This window comes from Dermacentor variabilis, chromosome 11, assembly GCF_050947875.1.
Source record: "Dermacentor variabilis isolate Ectoservices chromosome 11, ASM5094787v1, whole genome shotgun sequence".
NCBI lineage: Eukaryota > Metazoa > Arthropoda > Arachnida > Ixodida > Ixodidae > Dermacentor > Dermacentor variabilis.
Genome location: NC_134578.1, coordinates 15,108,979 through 15,125,837, shown reverse-complemented (window position 1 = coordinate 15,125,837; position 16,859 = coordinate 15,108,979). Strand labels below are relative to the sequence as shown.

Below are 16,859 nucleotides of genomic sequence, written 5' to 3'. Positions count from 1 at the left end.
TGCATGAAAGAAACAAGAGGGTGATGCCTAGAACGGGCCAGCAGAGAGTCTCCTGTCATTTTTGACAGAAGCTTTCCATGCTGATACCCGGTACGTGATCAACGCTAAATTACAAAAACTTTGCACCATCATTGATATGCAACCATGCCATTGGTGTGATCACTCAGAATCGGCGCATTGGCTTGCTGGCTGCGTGTCAGCCAAGCCAAGCTGTTAGACAAACAGTGTGTGCATATCCGGATTGTGCCATCTCAACTTGCCATTGCAGTGTAGTTGACATTTTGGCTACCAGAATACCCATACTTTGAGTTGTGAGAAAACGAGCATCTGCTCTGCTATTGCCAATATTGTCTGGAACCTTGCATTTTCGGTTTCGTTGTACCAGTATAATGTTTACTGAAATAGAGCATGGCCAACCAAATTACGGATTTATTCCGTTATACTCGAGTTTCATTATTATGAGGTTCCACGGTGTACACGCTCGGGCTATAAAGCTTTTTATCATCAGTGGCATGCACGGATATAATCGTAGTTTTCATGTTCGATAACCACAGGTACAGCAACAAGCTACACCTTTATCTAATTTCATCTCCAGCAGCACTTTAGATCCTGATGTCCATCATAATGTCCGTGGCATCATGTGCAAGCCATCTGTTGCGATAATTTCAAGCTAGCAGCAGATCTATGACGAGTTGAACTGGATTATTAGCCTATTCTCAAGTTGTAGCAGTTGGTTGGCTTCAGCTGGTTTCTGGACATTCTAATGGGTTGCAGATAAGTCTGGTTCAACAGTCGAGCTTAGACAAGAAGCTTTCATTTTAATGTTTCTTTTTCTCTGCAAATGACAGCTGGACACAATCAGCTATCACAAGGAGCTCAGAAGTAAGTGTGGCATTGGAACTGTTTGCCAAATGTTGAATTGTTGTTGCAGAGAGCAACCTCCGCAGAAAGCTGTTTTTTAGAGGCCTCCATATGTCAGCTCTCAACAGAACAAAAAGTGTGTGCAAGCTAAAAGTCTTTTTTGGACAATTCCAGCACCAGGCAAACTATACAGATTATTGAGACTTGAAGAGTTGGAACATGAGTAAGTAAACAAATCGACACTGTAGCAGTCACAAGACTATGACAGTTGTGTGAATTACTTGCAGTCTGAGTTACTTTCAGCATCATAGCACTGTCTGCGGAACTTAAAAAAAAAAAAGAAAAGTTTTTTCCTTTTTTTTTCTGACAAGCACACACTTGGAAACTTGTCCTTTCAGGTTTGTTTTCACATCTAATGCTGTGAAATGCAATGAGAATCTTTGTTTCTTATTTTTAAATCCCAGCTATGTGGGATATAAAGTGGCCGTGGATCTTAATAGAAGAACGTTTGAGCTACGCGTGCTACACGGAACTGGCGGTTTGCGGATGACGGAGTGTTGATGTTTGCTGCTGAGTTTGTGGTATGTTGTTCTCGGCTTGCCTTTTAATATTCGTTTTAATGCAAGACTCGGTTCGCTCTCATCGTAGGAGCACTGATGATCACATGCTGTGTCATCAACCCTCTGACTTAGCTGAACCTAATAGCCTAACTTGGTAACGTCTTTTTGTAACAAAATTTCTCATTCTTTTGAAGTTTCCAAGCCTGTGTCATCAGTGTTGCTGCTATCCAAATTCCCAAGACATGCCTACTTTGTTTTACTTGCCCGCAAGTGTCGTTAGTTGTATAGCTGCATTGTATATTACTTTCATTTGCATCTTGTCACTGTGTCCATAAGTTGCAATATTGTTTAGTCCACAGAGTCTTACCTCTCGGGTCATGTGACCCGAATGAGGCAGCTAGCGTTATGTGTGGCGAGAGGCGACGATGCAATACAAGACCCGCGAGGATGTCAGCCAACACAAATTGCTCGACAAAGCGTTTATTTTTTTAACGCATAGGGTAACAAGTTAACACAGCAGCCGTGTTGTAACAAAGCAATATAATACCCCGTTGCATTCCACCAAATTGTGATGATCCGAGCGTGCATGCAGCGCCAGTCTTTGTTCCGTAAGTGCGCTGTGGCCACGTGGCTTGATGACCGGGCTGCGAGTTGTGCCAGGAAGGCAACAGGACACACTGTAGCACTACCAATGTTGCTGAAATACTAGGGAGCTTTAGAAATAGTGGACCCGAAAATGGCAAATATTACGTACAAAACACTCTGGATCCCATTCATGCTTCGTGCCACTTATGCTATACCTTGGTTGCGCTAAGCTTCCATTGGAGTACGCAAGCCAGTGTTGGTAACTCAGCGAGAAAGTCGCTAAATATGCACCTTCATGATAACTTTGAGCTCTTCATTTATATTTAGCGACATTTTAGGTGATGTAAATAGTAAGTTCTCCTGGTAATATTACTTAAGAGTCTTAAGCTAAATCCAGAGCATTGCCCCCATTTGTTCTAAGGGAAATACACGCACCTGAATTTGTGACTTCTAAAGGTATACTGGAGAGCTTGTTGATGAGTCGTCAGAGTTCAATAACATTGCTTTTCTAGGCAAATCATAATGTTTTAGAAAATTTTGTGGTTGCTTTTCCTGTTCACATTCCAACTGTTGACTCTCCCATGCAGGAAGTAATTTAGAGCTATAGCCCAAAGAGTGATAAGACATTCAGGAACGATCAAAACTTCAAGCAAGTTATCATCATCACAGCATTTTCTTGCTAAAAATGGAGTGTTTCGTGCCACAACTTTGGCGACTTTGTCCAGGACAAGTTACCAAGACTGACACACACTGCTTGCATCTGCACCTTCGGAAACTCTAAAGCAACGTATAGGTACAGTTGGCCACAAATGTTTACGCAACACAGAATTCACAGGAATTCACGCAGGAATTTGCAAGAAAGCTAAATTTCTGCAAAGGCTGGGCACATAGCCGCCAGTTCAAAGCTTTAATCTGTAGCATTCGTGACTTGCACAGTGATTCGTTAAATTAAAAGTGTCGCTCCTTAACAGAGCAGAGAGAGCCTCCTCGGTTCAGGAAGCCATGGATACGAGCCATCTCCAGAGTCCAGTTGTTCAGACCACGCTGGTTATCTAGGCTGGGGCTTGATAACCGAGCCTCCCGCTGCTCATAGCAGACATTCACATTTTTTCATGGAAGTCGTGTCTCGTAAGCATTTGTAGTCGACTGAACATTGATGGGCCAAGGTGTACCCGATTGTGTACTGTGTGGCACGATAAACATGCACCTAGCATCTCCCTGAACTTGCCAATGTGCGTGACACATTTTGATAGCACTGCTTCATACTTTCCGGTCTTTTAGTTTTGTAGAGTGCTGTATAGCGTGTTGGTTCTGCACACTTTTCAGGTGAGCCTCTTAAAATATTAACATGAAAAAACTGTAGCCATTGCTTTGTGTGACACCCGTTTCTCGAGTTGTCTTAAGAGGAAGCTTTAGCTCGGGGCCAACTCAGATGCTGCATATTCAAATACTACACGTAAACATTTTGGGAGACACTTAAGCTTTGCCTTTAAGAGTGGAACGCGATAGCATTCAAAGATCCCCGACTGCTTCTCATGCTTCCGGGCAACTGCAGCTTACGTGAACGTAATGTTTACCGGGAAATTCTGGTGGTGAAATCTGTGCATGAAGGCGAGCTTTCTGGTAGAAATGCGGCCTCTGGCACGGGCCGATTTTCTGTTATTGTTTTGCACTTTGCATGTTTCCAGCTGAGAAGATTTAACATAAAAGGCGTGCGCTGTCAGTGTTCTGTTTCATGACATTTGTTTGTGGGCTGCCATTTTCAAAATTCCGAGGAATAACTTTGTAAAGAATGTAACACAACATGTCAGCAACTTTAGTGATAGAACAACAAGTTTAGTGTCGTATAGAATGTGTGTGGTTCGGAGTGATTTTTGACAAAAAGACGGTCGACGCGGGACGCCGATGCCGGATTTTCTGCGACATGGGGCCCTTAACGCTATCACATTATAAGGCAGAAAAGTTTTTTGTGGGAGAACTCCTGGACCGATTTGAACAAAATATGTTGCATTTCGCATTGCAAAATATGTTGCATATGTTGCAGAGAAAGCCAAATTCTAGCGACTGTCAGAAACAAAATTTTGATTTAGGGCGTTAAATTTTTTTTTATGTTGACTGAAAATCGGCAAGTTTCAAAAAATCGGAAGTTGGAAGTCTACGAATTCATAACTCTGCACCAAAAACTGATATTGCAGTTCTATAATCTACACCTCTTATAATATCTAAAGTGGAAAAACTTGAGATATGAATTTAAAGCTTACGTAGATGTGTTGCAATGTTTACAATGGTGTTGCAGAAGTCCTACTCATATATTAGTAAATTAAATTAAAGTGCTGTATATTAGATCAATTTTGTCTGCATTGTACATATAATTAGGTGCAGTTTACAGAATTGTAATGTCATTTCTATTTGTTGAGTTAAAATCGGCCAACTGCAGAAAGCAGATTTTTAATTTAGGCTGTCAATATGTTTTTAGGAAAATTCCTGGAAATTGCTAAACTTAACAAAACTGAAGCATCACGTTTACAACTTTGTAGCTCGGCAACAAAAAAACAATTTGCAATATTGTTTGTGTGTAAACTGACCTATTCACACTGCTCTCAAATATGCCAATAATTTGCAAGTTCGACTTTTGCAAAAATTTCATATAAACTCAACATTTCTCACATTTGTCTCCTTTAGATACTCCAACGGATGCAGCTTACAGAACTGCAATATCCATTTTTAGTGTAGAGCTAAGAATTTGAACAGTTTAAATTTGTAAAATTCAGTTCATGCTTATTTTCTGTTTTTTTTTCATACTTGGCAATGTTTTGTAAAAACAATTAAGGCCCTGAATCAAACTTCTGCTTCCTACAATCGACATAATTTAGCTTTCTCTGTTGAAGGCTACGAATTTAATTTGAATTGGTTCCTTGGTTGTCTATTAAGAGCATTGCTGCATTTAGCATGTACTTGAATATGGAAATCGGAGATAACCCCAATGTAAAGGTTCCTCTTAATTAAGAGAAGGTGTACAGGGCGTTGCTCACGGTGTACAGGTGATTGTGTTGCTGTGTGCACTTCTCGGTGTTGGTTCATCCTTTTCGTTTTTTTTCCCTTCCATTTATCTCTCCTCCAAAGAGTTGTACATAGTTGTGCTTGTGATGTGCATAAAATAAATGTCTGTATTTATGGAACTGGCATGTTTGTGTCCATTACTACCACAGTGCGTGCAAAACATTGTGCTTAGACCCCAGTGTCAGTACACCAGCGTGGCATCACAGACGTCAAAGTATCTTTTTCTTATGTGTTTAGGATATTGTCACGTGGTAAAAGTTCTCGAAACTTGCCAAGTTCAGTCTTTGGCCCTCTTAAAATGCATTGCAGTCCACCTTCATGGATAAATTATCTAGGCTTGAGCAGACGCTGTCAAAATCAATGACATTATGGTGAACGGGCTGTGGAACTTTCGTTGTGGCATTGCCGCCCGTCTTTTGCTATCACGCCTTTTTCTGGCTTATAAACCCCCATATCGGTAAGTGGCTTCTTTAGTATTGTAAAAGGATAATTTACTATCACAGCTGAGCGTCATCATCGGCCTATTTTTATGTCCAGTTGCTTGCTTTTCTCTATTCAAGACTGTGGGACACCTTTTGGTGTCTGCTACAAAAACTCATCTTCAGGGTGGCACAGGACAGTCCAAGATGTTTGCCCACTTGGAACACCCAGATGTTCAGAGGTGGCTCAACTTCTTCAGAGTAGGGTTATATCTCTGCCATTGGTTGTCCAGATTTCATTCTTGAGGGTCATGGCTGGGACTGAAAACTAATTTCTACACCAAAAAAAGATCCTTACGACAGGAACTTCTGTGTGAATGGTGACGGTAACAGAGAACTTTGCTTAGCATCTACTGAGCCAATTATGTTGAAGTTAGTTGCATTTAAAAGAAAACGTCAATATTCTACAAACTGTTGGGTTGCAGAATTGTTTATTTAGGCCAAATTTTTTTTCAAGGTTGCTAAGATTAGAAAATATTTAAAAATAAAGTTAAGAAGTGTGCCACCAAACCTTGCTATCGGTGGAGGTTTTCCAGCTTCTGAATTCAGCCATTGTTTTAGTTCTTATGTGAAACGGATCTTGCCGTTCAGATCATGCAAAAGGACACACAGAGAACAAAGGAATCAAATACAAAGAATATTTAAGTGCTTTGAAAAAATAATTTATTCACTGGGTCCTCACATTTTGCACGACATGGGCTGCAAGTGAGAGAAGACAAGATGGCATTTGCATTACAATCAGGTGACTCTATGCGACACGTCCATCTTACCTCTGAGCAGTACGGGCATTCTCCAAAGAACATGTTGAAGTTCTGCCTGACAGAGGGCAGGGAGCGCATCCACTGAAAATGAAGTTTCGGGTGACTGTACACATGCCGAGACGAATGTACCCAACATATGCAAACTATGCATGGGTGTCCAAACCCAACTGAAATGCCTGATAAAAGCCAACATACATGGTTCTGTGGTTAGAAAAACGAACGGAAGCCTTGATGAATAAGGGTCAACTCTGGTGATATTGGGCACCAGTACAGTTCTACAGTGGTCACCAGATGACAGTGCTATACCTCGACACTGGGCACCAGTACAACTCTACAGCAGCCTCTAGATATTACCCACCAGTACAGAATGTATAAAGCTCTGGACTCTGGAGTTCATTTTTATCCTGTTCACCCGAGTATGTAAGGCTGAGTCGACATTGTGGTTAGTTTTATTTTTACTGCAGATGCATGGGGCTGTGGTTGTGTTTAAGCACAAGACACGTTCACAGCATGACAATGTTGTTCAGTGCAATGCTTGCAGCACTTTTTGGAACAGTCAGGGTGACCAGCAAATGAATTGGAACATGCGAGATTGCTTCACAAATAAGTCCTACGCTGCCACAGCGTATCATTCACTGTCGGTTGACAACACCCGTTGCTTCCCCAATGTGACAAATCAATCAAACTTATTAGCTATTTCAGTGTTTTTACTTTCCGGTTACTTTGGCCTCATTCTGCGATCTGCTAGCCTCCTGGTCAGCTCTGATGGTACGGCGGCTGCACCAGAAAGGCCTTAATCCCAGGTTTGATCCCCAGACCACAATGAATGTTTCAACTGCAAAGCTGCCTTTCTAAGAAACCCATATAGGTTTCCTTTGTCACTTCGTGCTACTCTCGGGCAGATAAAAATGTTTCCCTCCCACTTCCCCTATATGTTGGCCCACAATACAAACTCCCACGTAAAGTCAGTTGTCATGTCATCATCGCAGGGTAGATGGCACTGACGCATTCAACTCTTGAGGGCCTATTTACACAGCAAAAACATGTCGCCAACAGCAAAAGATGTTTCTCAAGAACAAGAATATCGGTGTACGATAGACATCTTTCCTAATTTGCAAGCGTGCTTTTCTACACTGCACATTTGCCCAACTAATGGCAGCAGCAGTCATTGTTCAAATGAAGGCGAAGCATGCTAGCCGCGCATGCTGGTGGGGCTTGTCTCTCGCGCGTGGTCTCATCACGAGAGCCATGTCTATGTTTTCTGTGGCATAGAAAAAGCGAATTGTGCTTGTATACGCCGTTTGCAAAAAACGATGCCACCACCAGTTCAGGCAAGCTGCCGCACAGGAAAGCTAGCTTTACAATTATGAAAATGGTCAGTTCACCAGCACTTGGCGGTGAGCGCCTGAGAACATATTTCCCTAACAACTGTCGCTGTGACATGAAAGTGCTGCCAACAATCGGTTGTTTGCCGACAGTGTCAGCCAACCTATTACCTAGTGTAACAGCACTGTCTGAGCACTGAATTTGTTTCACTGCTCTAGATTTGCATGCTGCTATCGCTAGTTCATGCACCCTTTGCACCGCAATACAACTGGAAACAGCCTTACCTCAGCAAGGCATGACTGGTGAAAGGGCTTGCTGCAACGAGAGCTTTGGCAGAGCTTGTCTGGAATGTGACCTTCCAGGAGATAGGAGTAGCAGATGCCACAGGCGCAGTCCACATCCTGGAAAGCAGAGCCACTTGGTGTTTATCTATCTGACACAGGCTGCCTCAATGTGAGAGTCCCTAGAGATATCGCATGTGGTCACTGAATATGACAGGTGCAGAGTGGCCATCTGTGCTGCATGTCCGTTCATTTGAAGTGACACTGCTGAAAAGTGTAGCGACATCACATTTTCAACAACAGCAGGATATTGCAGAAAGGCTATAGAGTGTAGATTGCAGTAAATTTTTCAAGGACATGCATTTATGTCGTCATTTTACTTTTCGGCCATTTTACCGAAGTGTCACTGTTATCGCTCTCACACGACCCATTCTCTGTACCTAAACTTCGTGAACATTATGGCAAATTCAATGGTGAGAATTCGTGTTCAGTAGGGTTGCACGAATGACGCAAACAGTGTTGTGCATTCTTGAATCTACGTCGGCACAAGCGATTACTCTCGAATGCATGGCAACATGCATAAATACTGGACCAACTGGAGCCGTGATATTGGATTAAACTGCCGGTGACGGTGCTTGACACTATTGTTGTTATGTTGCTTGCCTTTCTAGGCATAAGTTCACAGCCCAATAAGAAGATTCTTGACTCACTCTTTTAGCTTTGTTTCTGGTTCGTCACCACCACTACAATGTGGCAATACAAACAATATCTGTGCCACATGCATGCACAGTTATTGACGTTTTTCTTGGTGAGTTACCCCCACTTTTCCATATCGGGTATCTCTATTTCTAACCTGTTTCTGGCCTCTTTCGTGGGCCGATTCCAAAAATAGAGCACTGTCAATATAAATGCCACTGGGTGTATGTGATCCTGGGATTAATGCGTATGTGCCAGTGGGGCCACTAGGTACGTGATGACAAAGATGGCAATGATGATGGCAATAACTGATGACAAAAATTTGGAGGGTAGTTAAACCTCTGGTTGACGTCCATCATACATTGTCACTCCAGCGCAACTCTTACAATAGATTACGTGGGTTCATACAGTCTCACTTTCAACTCGTGCAGGAAGAGAGTCTTTCATTGACTTAAACTATAAGTTGAATCTCCTTCCAACTTTTTTACCTCTGGAGGCTGAGCACAGCTTCGTGACGGCAGTTCCATGCTCAAAAGTGATGCCAAATTTGTGCTTATCAGGTCATTGCTGTCCCTGTAGAAAAGAGGCAGAGAATGTGTACTGTGACCTGACGTAACCAAAGTCTCTCTAGAGTGAAAGAATAAAACAGTTCATTATGCAACTTCAGTCCTAGACGCGTTGAAAGCATAGATGTCAGTAAAGGCTGATTACCATTTGCACTTGTTCTGCTCAACTGCTTCTTCATGGGCGCTCACAGCTGAAATAGCGACGATGAAGAGCGATGCATGTTGTAATGTCAACATCCAAACAACTTTATGAGGGGGAGGTGATGAGGTAAAGATATACATTCGACTGCAATACCAATGAAAAAAAATTACAATAAAGAAGACAACGCAGATTAATGCAATGCAAAACCAACTAGCTCAACAATTTTTCTAGACTGCAAACGCAAAGAACTTGCACCATGTTCCTAACAACTTTGAAACTTGGAGTTAAAATTAGGTGTTATGTGGGAATGATATGCTTACATTCACTCAATATTTATACATATGGGAATCGCACATACATTCAATCATATGTTCACTGTACTTCACAATATGAAAGCAGATACATTGTAAAAACTTGTTATTTTTTTCTTCTGATCCTGTTCTCTGAAAACTTTCACTGTTGGAGGTTTAAGTCTGTGCTGCTAATAACAAAAACAGGAACATAGACTGCAAAACAAGCCAGAACACTTATTTTCTTGTCTCTATTGTACTTTGTATTCACCTGGCAGCAGTGCAACACATTTTTAAAGTTCAAGTAACACAACTAGATAAGACTCAATGGCTCTGCATTGATGACCTGGGCCGAGATTCACATACCTCTGTGGGGACCACAGAATTCAAGTCTTGGAAAGGCTTTTGGATTTCTAGGCTGCACAACTACGGCAACAGAGACGTTGTTTCCTTGGGAGAAGGAGGCCAAAAATTAGACTTCAACAAAACTCTCAAACAACAGTGCTGATGGCTATGACAGTGTCAGATATGCATTGAATAATATAACATTTTTCTTCAGTGCTGTGTGCGTGTGTCATTTTTCTTTGCGTCCGCATATTTATTGCACTCCACCTTGCAAAAATCCAAAAAGCGTTCAAGGTGACGTACCAACAAGCCCAAATCACCACACTGGATAACAACATTTTCCAATGCTTTCGATGCAACTTTAAATGCCTTAGCATTAAGAAAGCTTAGAATATTGCAAAGTTGTGAGGAACTCAACAAAGAAGTGGCACATTTAACAAATCTTCAACATGCTTTCAATGTAGCAAATCACAGTTTCTGGATCAAAAATTGGTTGCACATTTTATTCCAACATTGCAATCAATGTGAGGCAGTATACAGCATGAACAGGTGATTTCCCTCTCTCGTATAATACAACACAGAGAAAAGACTCCTGGTGAATGCTGGAGTTCACAAACTCTAGATGCTTTAGGAAGCAGAAGTTTTGAAACAAAGTGATTATATGTGTGTTTCTTACCAAGTGCGATCCTTCGATAGCAGTCGCTATGTCTTGGGCTAGCTGGGTCAAGTACCCAACAGTTTGAGTCTAAGTCGTCCATTGCAGCCCAAAATTCTTGAAGCCTTTCAACCTCCTCCTTGAACTTCTTGTAAATGTCTTTTAACGTTCCATCCTTGAAATAAAGATCACTGACATGTCAATGCACAATTGCCGAATCAGTCTAATCTACCGACATCTTATCCTGTCACTTTATGCAAATGATGCTGCAAGCTGAACTGAAATGTCTCGCCATGTTACAAGTGTTCTTGATATCAGAAACATATATACCCGTCAGTCACTTGCAGTACTCACAAATAAGTGAGGATTGAAGAAAGGAATCTTAGTAAATTACGTTGACTATCAATGCAAAATTCCGTCAACTATTCTGCCAAATTTAAAGCACTAACATAGGTACTATGTTACCAACACTATTCCAGTAGAATTCCAGTTGAATGGGCAAGTCAGGTTCAACCATGGGCTCCTCAACAGGGAACTGAAAAGGGTATAAAGAAAAGCAACATGTCCATGTTTTTCACATGGCTTTACCATAAACGTCTTAGCAGTGTAGCCTCTAGCCAATATTTGAGAAAACATGGTTCTTTTACTCCCTGGGAAGTATTATAAATGTTTTCACATGCATTGAAACAAAGCACACATAGCAATCACATAATGCTCATTTTGGTGCGGTACAAAAACTGCTCCGTACAGGGCAACTTCCGAATGACCATGCTGTGAAGTTGTTAATGCCATGTTATGCGTTCTCTGCTAACATTAGCAAACTTATCTAAGAGCATTCATGCAGATCACATTAAAATGTACTGACATCTTGTTTGTGCACTAAGATGGCGCATTAAAAAATCTGAATTTGTGGTAATGGATCCTGAACGAACATCTAAGTGAATGCAATTTTAAAAGCATTATGTATGTAATGCACCTAACCACAAACAGAGATCTTACCGCTTCAGAAAAATGGATTTTCAGTACATGCTTCCTCTTGCTCTGATCAATATACTTCAGATGAATTTCATCTCCGGACACGTTGATATGTTCAAGGCTAAACAAAGGAGGTAATCAATCACTGCACATCTGTTGCACTTGTTTAACAGGCATCTTAATGCGTTACACTAAAGAATAGTCCAACACTAGAGCATCTACTTTGAAGGAAACTCACCAAAGATTTGAACAATGTCATCATTATAAGACATGCTACTGCATTGTATATATTTGCACAACTGAGTGTTTGAGTTCCCCTCAAAAAAAGAAAGAAAACAGACACTAGCGAGTTTTTTTTTTTCTGCAGACTTGCTACACTAGATTAGAAATTCTACACAATGCCTTGCCAAACATCTGCTTCAACAGCAAACAAAACTGTTGACAAAATGAAATACCTACAAGAGAAGCTACTATACAGTAGATGTAGTCCCACGTGCATTATATGGTATTCTTTATTATTTTATGGGGTTGCTGAACTATGAACTTTTTGTATACACCCTTTTTTTAGCTTTTAACTTGGTATTCGGCCAAATTCTAGCAAAGACTGCAGATCATGCGATGGCGCATGTTTCCAGCGACGCGGGAACTAGCCTGTTTGCTTTAGATAACACCGCCTTGCTTCACGATCAATTATTGATGCTTACTTTTCCCATCCACAATGCTCCACATCAGCCATTATCCGGCTGAAGATTTCGGGTGCAGGGTCAAATGTCCGACATCTTTTCCTTGACTGCAGAACAATCTCCTAGGAAAAGACGTTCACGTGCGTGAGATGTTACAATTTTTTTTCTTTTTTAGAGAAATCACGATACTTTTTGTGGTGAAGAGAAAGCTATTAACGGCCCATGTTATTCTGGAGTCCTTGCTATTAGAATTTGAGCTCACCATCATGTTGCAAAATTCCATGAGAAAGTGGCTGGCCGACTTGCATTTTGAAAACAGCTGAAATTCGACGGCGACCAGTAAAAACCACATGCGAGTTCCAAAGGCGACACAAAGCGTTCGCCAAACTGACAGTCACATGTAGACTAACCTCGTCAAAGTTCTTGCCCGATGATATCATAAGTTGCTGAAGGTCCCAGTCGCCACTCAGGCAGTATGTGTCGGGATTGTGAACATCTCCGATGCTTAGATGGACGAAGAAGTCTTCGTCCTACGGTCAGAACAAGAGCCCAGTAAGCATCGCAGGCTACTGAAGAAGGCATAGTAGGTTCTTTTCAGATTTTATTAAGCCAAAACGATGATTCATTAGAAAGTAAGATGCCCATCTGTGAATGATGCCGCGATGTCGCGTCAAGCAGCTACGGGCTCCAACATTATCTGTGCGTGATTACAGATTAGGCCCCATTTATTGAGAGAAAAACTTGCCAATATTTTGAGGAAGCCTTTGTACTCTGTGCAGCGTTCATTCAAAGGAAGCAGCAAAGGAAAACGTTTAAAAATCTCGCTGTCAAGACGATCAGATTCCACGCTATCCATTACATTGCTGAGCGCGGCCATTTTTAAATAAAAAATGATGATGATGATGATCGTATTGATGGCGATGATAATGAGACTACTCGAGAAATTGAATTTTAACTCAGCACAAGGTGTTCCTGAGGTGACTTATCCAGCTTTAATAAATTGTTATTATTTGCTTGGAAAACATATATACACTAGACAAGAAAAGGAAAGCGAGGAGCAGGCTGGCAACTTCCACCAGAATAGGCACAACGCCTAGAAAGATAGTGGAAAGAGCGTACGTGAAACAACAACCTATTTAAATCCCATTATGCTACAGACACTCTATGGCTACAGATAAGATCCTTCTCAAACTTAATAAACGTCGGCGAAATATAAATTGAAGGCGTCATTGCTGCCAATACACGTCAAACTTAATAAACGTTGACAAAATGTAAATTGACAGCACCATTGCTTTCAATACACGTTTGCACACACTGCAGCTATAGTTCTGGTTTTCACTCTTGTCGGCTTGGTGTGCACTGTTCACTGATGCGAAGTACTTCATGGGCAGCAGCTGTAGCTTTCTCGTTGTACATTCCTGCCAGCAAAACCGCGAACTCTCCAGTCTTGAGTAGAACTTGTTGCTGGGCGAGTTGGTTGGGATGCAAAGAATACATTGCTGCGCCAAAAAAGAAAAACAAAGACTTGGGAAGGAATCTGTCGTTTCGTACTCTTCCTTCCCAAGTCTTTGTTTTCCTTTATTGGCGAAACGATGTATTATTTGCTCTCCAGTCTTGTCCACTTGCACAAGGCGAACCGTAGGTTGCAATTTTTAGATATAATTGTATGTATGCCAGTGGCACAAGTCGGTTGGATATATACACCGCATGCGTAAAAGCAGTTGCTGCCTTTCGACATCGGGCACTCAAAAACAGTTAAAAGGAGGCTAGTAATCTGATATTACCTCGAATAGGCCCTTTATAAGACATGCATGCAGCCACCCAAATTGAAGACTATAGTTTCTAGAACCTATTTACAAAGGCTTTGTCAGTGGACTCCCAGGCAAATTGATAACGGCGGCGGCAGGAATCATGCTGCGGAAATTGAAGAGGTGTGGGAAGGCAAAGGACCCGGCATCTAAATCAAGAAACAAAAGTGAAACCATATGTACACATTACGTGTCACGCATTTCGAAGATGCTTGAACCGACACGGCTTTCCCCAGATTTTTTGTTTATTTTTCTGCCCCGTGTAAGCAGGATCGTTTGTGTTCCCGCATCCCACACGCACAGGACAAGGAAGAAGGGTGTGGCGTGAAACACACAAAGAGACACGTAGAATGTCTCGTGCAGGCGGTTTATCAAATCTCGCTTACATGTTGCGAAGTGTATGTGAGGCAAACGGGGCGGCTGTATAAACGAAATTATAGCTGGTAAACATGAAAGTGAAAGTTCATTTTCTTTTCAACGAAAAGAGGGCGCCAAGACAAAAGGAAAGAGCCTCACAAGGTCCCGGTCACCCGTAGAACAGCTGGCATTGTGCACGAGCACTTCACAAGCAATTCACAATGAATTTCTCAAAGGTTGACAAATAACTAGTTAAGATTGCAATTGGCAGCCAGCGCAGATGCGGTTTGAAGCAAACTTAACGAAGTAGTAAATGTAAGCCAAAACTAGCAGACACAAAATACGAGAAACAAAAAGCAGGAATGTCATGGCCAGAGAATTGTCAGTTAAGGCTACTTTATTAAGGAAACGGGAAACAGGCCATTGCATCAATGATATGCTTCCATAGTTTTATATGATGTTCATGCGTCATGCCTTGTTCTATTCCATATGTTATGATTTTGTGTATATATTGGTGCTGATCAATTAAGCAGCAATAAACCCAGTTTGTGGTAACGCTTTGTTATATATCGGGCGCTTTATCTTGGTGTCCATTTCGCGCACATGTTTATTTCCGTAGTTGCTTAAATATTGAAATTGATAAGGTTAACACCCTGTTAGGGCTAACGTTGTCCGTCAGACAAGGAATGTTATCGACCTAGCTAGCTGTACACGTGCTAATCACTAATAGAACTTGCAAGTTTAAACTCTGTTCGTCTGTCTAGAGATTTTATTGCCTGAACTAAATTTTTTGTTTAAATGCGCAATTGAACATTGTACGTGACTTTTGCAAGGAATACGTGACAATATATCATAGCAAATAAAATGTGGTGCAGTTCGTTGGTATAGCCTGAGATGGTACGACAGAGCAATCCCCCTGCTTTCTTCGTCTATGTGAGTGTGCTCTTCGCTAACGTTGTAGTTTAGTATATTTTCGTAGTAAACCAATCGAGCCCTTATCTAGGCATAATTCAGAACAAGCCGGCAGTTACATTGTTCCAGTAGTAAAATATATCGTTACGGAGCGATTGATACATGGATGAACGCGAGGTTTGGCAGAACGATGAAGACGACGAGGAGGACGCTTACACGCGGTCCTGATCAGACATTTTCTCTTGCCCTAGCTTCCTTTGTAAATATTTTGTGACGCCTACATCTCGTCTCCGTCACAATATTTAACCAGGAATTAGCCTGCCAATTACTGGTTTTGAATAATCGTTCGTAACCATCAACTTGGCAAAGCAGAGAGAACAGAAAGAAAATAATTCTTGTTGCGCACCTTTTAGCCGAAGAATTTCATAATCTAATACGCCGAGAGATATATGTTCTTGGCAGTCATTCTGGCTTTCTCGCTTCCTTCCTTGTAATATCAGTTCATAACTTTATTGTACGAAAAGTTACTGATGCGTCAAAAGCATCAAACACATACAGAGTTCATATAATTCTATAATGGTCGCAAATAGGTTGCTGCTACTGCAGCAACCTATTTGGTGATAATGATCATCATCATCAAGAGCACCTCAGTAGATCCAGAGGCTCACTGGTGTGAAGCATGCTCTCTGGATGTGAATAATGAATGGGTGAATGAACCATTTATTTGTTAGGATGGCTCACTTGCCTAAGGGGGAAGGGTGCGGCTGGAGCTCATAAAAGTAAGAATTTTATTTATTCATTTATTTTCTTAAGGTGCCCAAGAACGTGAAAATAAAATAAAAAATAAACAAAATACGAAATGTGCGTCTCGAAAGCACTTTGCGCGCAGCAAATTTCTTTTCGAACGATATTTCTTCCTAGGTATCTGGTGTTTTAAGTTTTCGTTAACGTTTCTATACTATGATATACATATAATGTATGATACTGTCTTGACCTGTGACTTTTGATTACTGCGTTTGCAGTAATTATGTAAATAAAATCTCAGAAATCGACAGTGAACATTTATTATTAAATGGGATGTTCGAATAGTGAAATTTTGGAATGAAAGCGAATTGAGTATTCGAGAAAAACTAAGCTCGGCTATCGAATGAAATGTACAATATTCTCAATTTCTAAACAAAGTGAAATATGAAGGTTGCGTGCAGTATAGCGGTCTGGCCGGTTTATGTTGGTTATTTGATACATTTATAGCGCCGTAAACAACTGGATGTCAACACAACTGATAATCTTGGCAAATGATAAAGAGGATGGTAGAAGTTGCACGACGAAACTGCCTACAATAACGAAGAAGGAACACGCATACACAGCGCTATACTTTCAACTGAGGTTTATATGGGAAAAACATGCAGCTTAAGTATCAAACGGAACAGGCGCAAAAACCATAAGTGAAAAAAAATGGAATCAGTCTCTGCTTTCAGCAAAGATATGGACGCCATCGTTGACGCATATGTGTCCAC

The 16,859-nt window shown here is 41.2% G+C and overlaps 1 protein-coding gene across 1 annotated transcript; it reads right to left on the bottom strand.

Moving 5' to 3' along the window:
- Positions 1-6,191: 6,191 nt before the first annotated feature.
- Positions 6,192-13,139, bottom strand: Fancl (E3 ubiquitin-protein ligase Fancl). The gene is made up of 13 exons (XM_075676181.1): positions 13,011-13,139; positions 12,676-12,795; positions 12,528-12,584; positions 12,287-12,387; positions 11,607-11,703; positions 11,077-11,142; positions 10,629-10,782; positions 9,974-10,057; positions 9,321-9,366; positions 9,098-9,182; positions 7,917-8,033; positions 6,316-6,387; positions 6,192-6,244 (listed from the first exon to the last, which is right to left on the bottom strand). The coding sequence occupies exons 1-13, from the start codon at positions 13,119-13,121 to the stop codon at positions 6,224-6,226; spliced, it is 1,131 nt and encodes a 376-aa protein (XP_075532296.1). The 5' UTR covers positions 13,122-13,139; the 3' UTR covers positions 6,192-6,223.
- Positions 13,140-16,859: the final 3,720 nt, after the last annotated feature.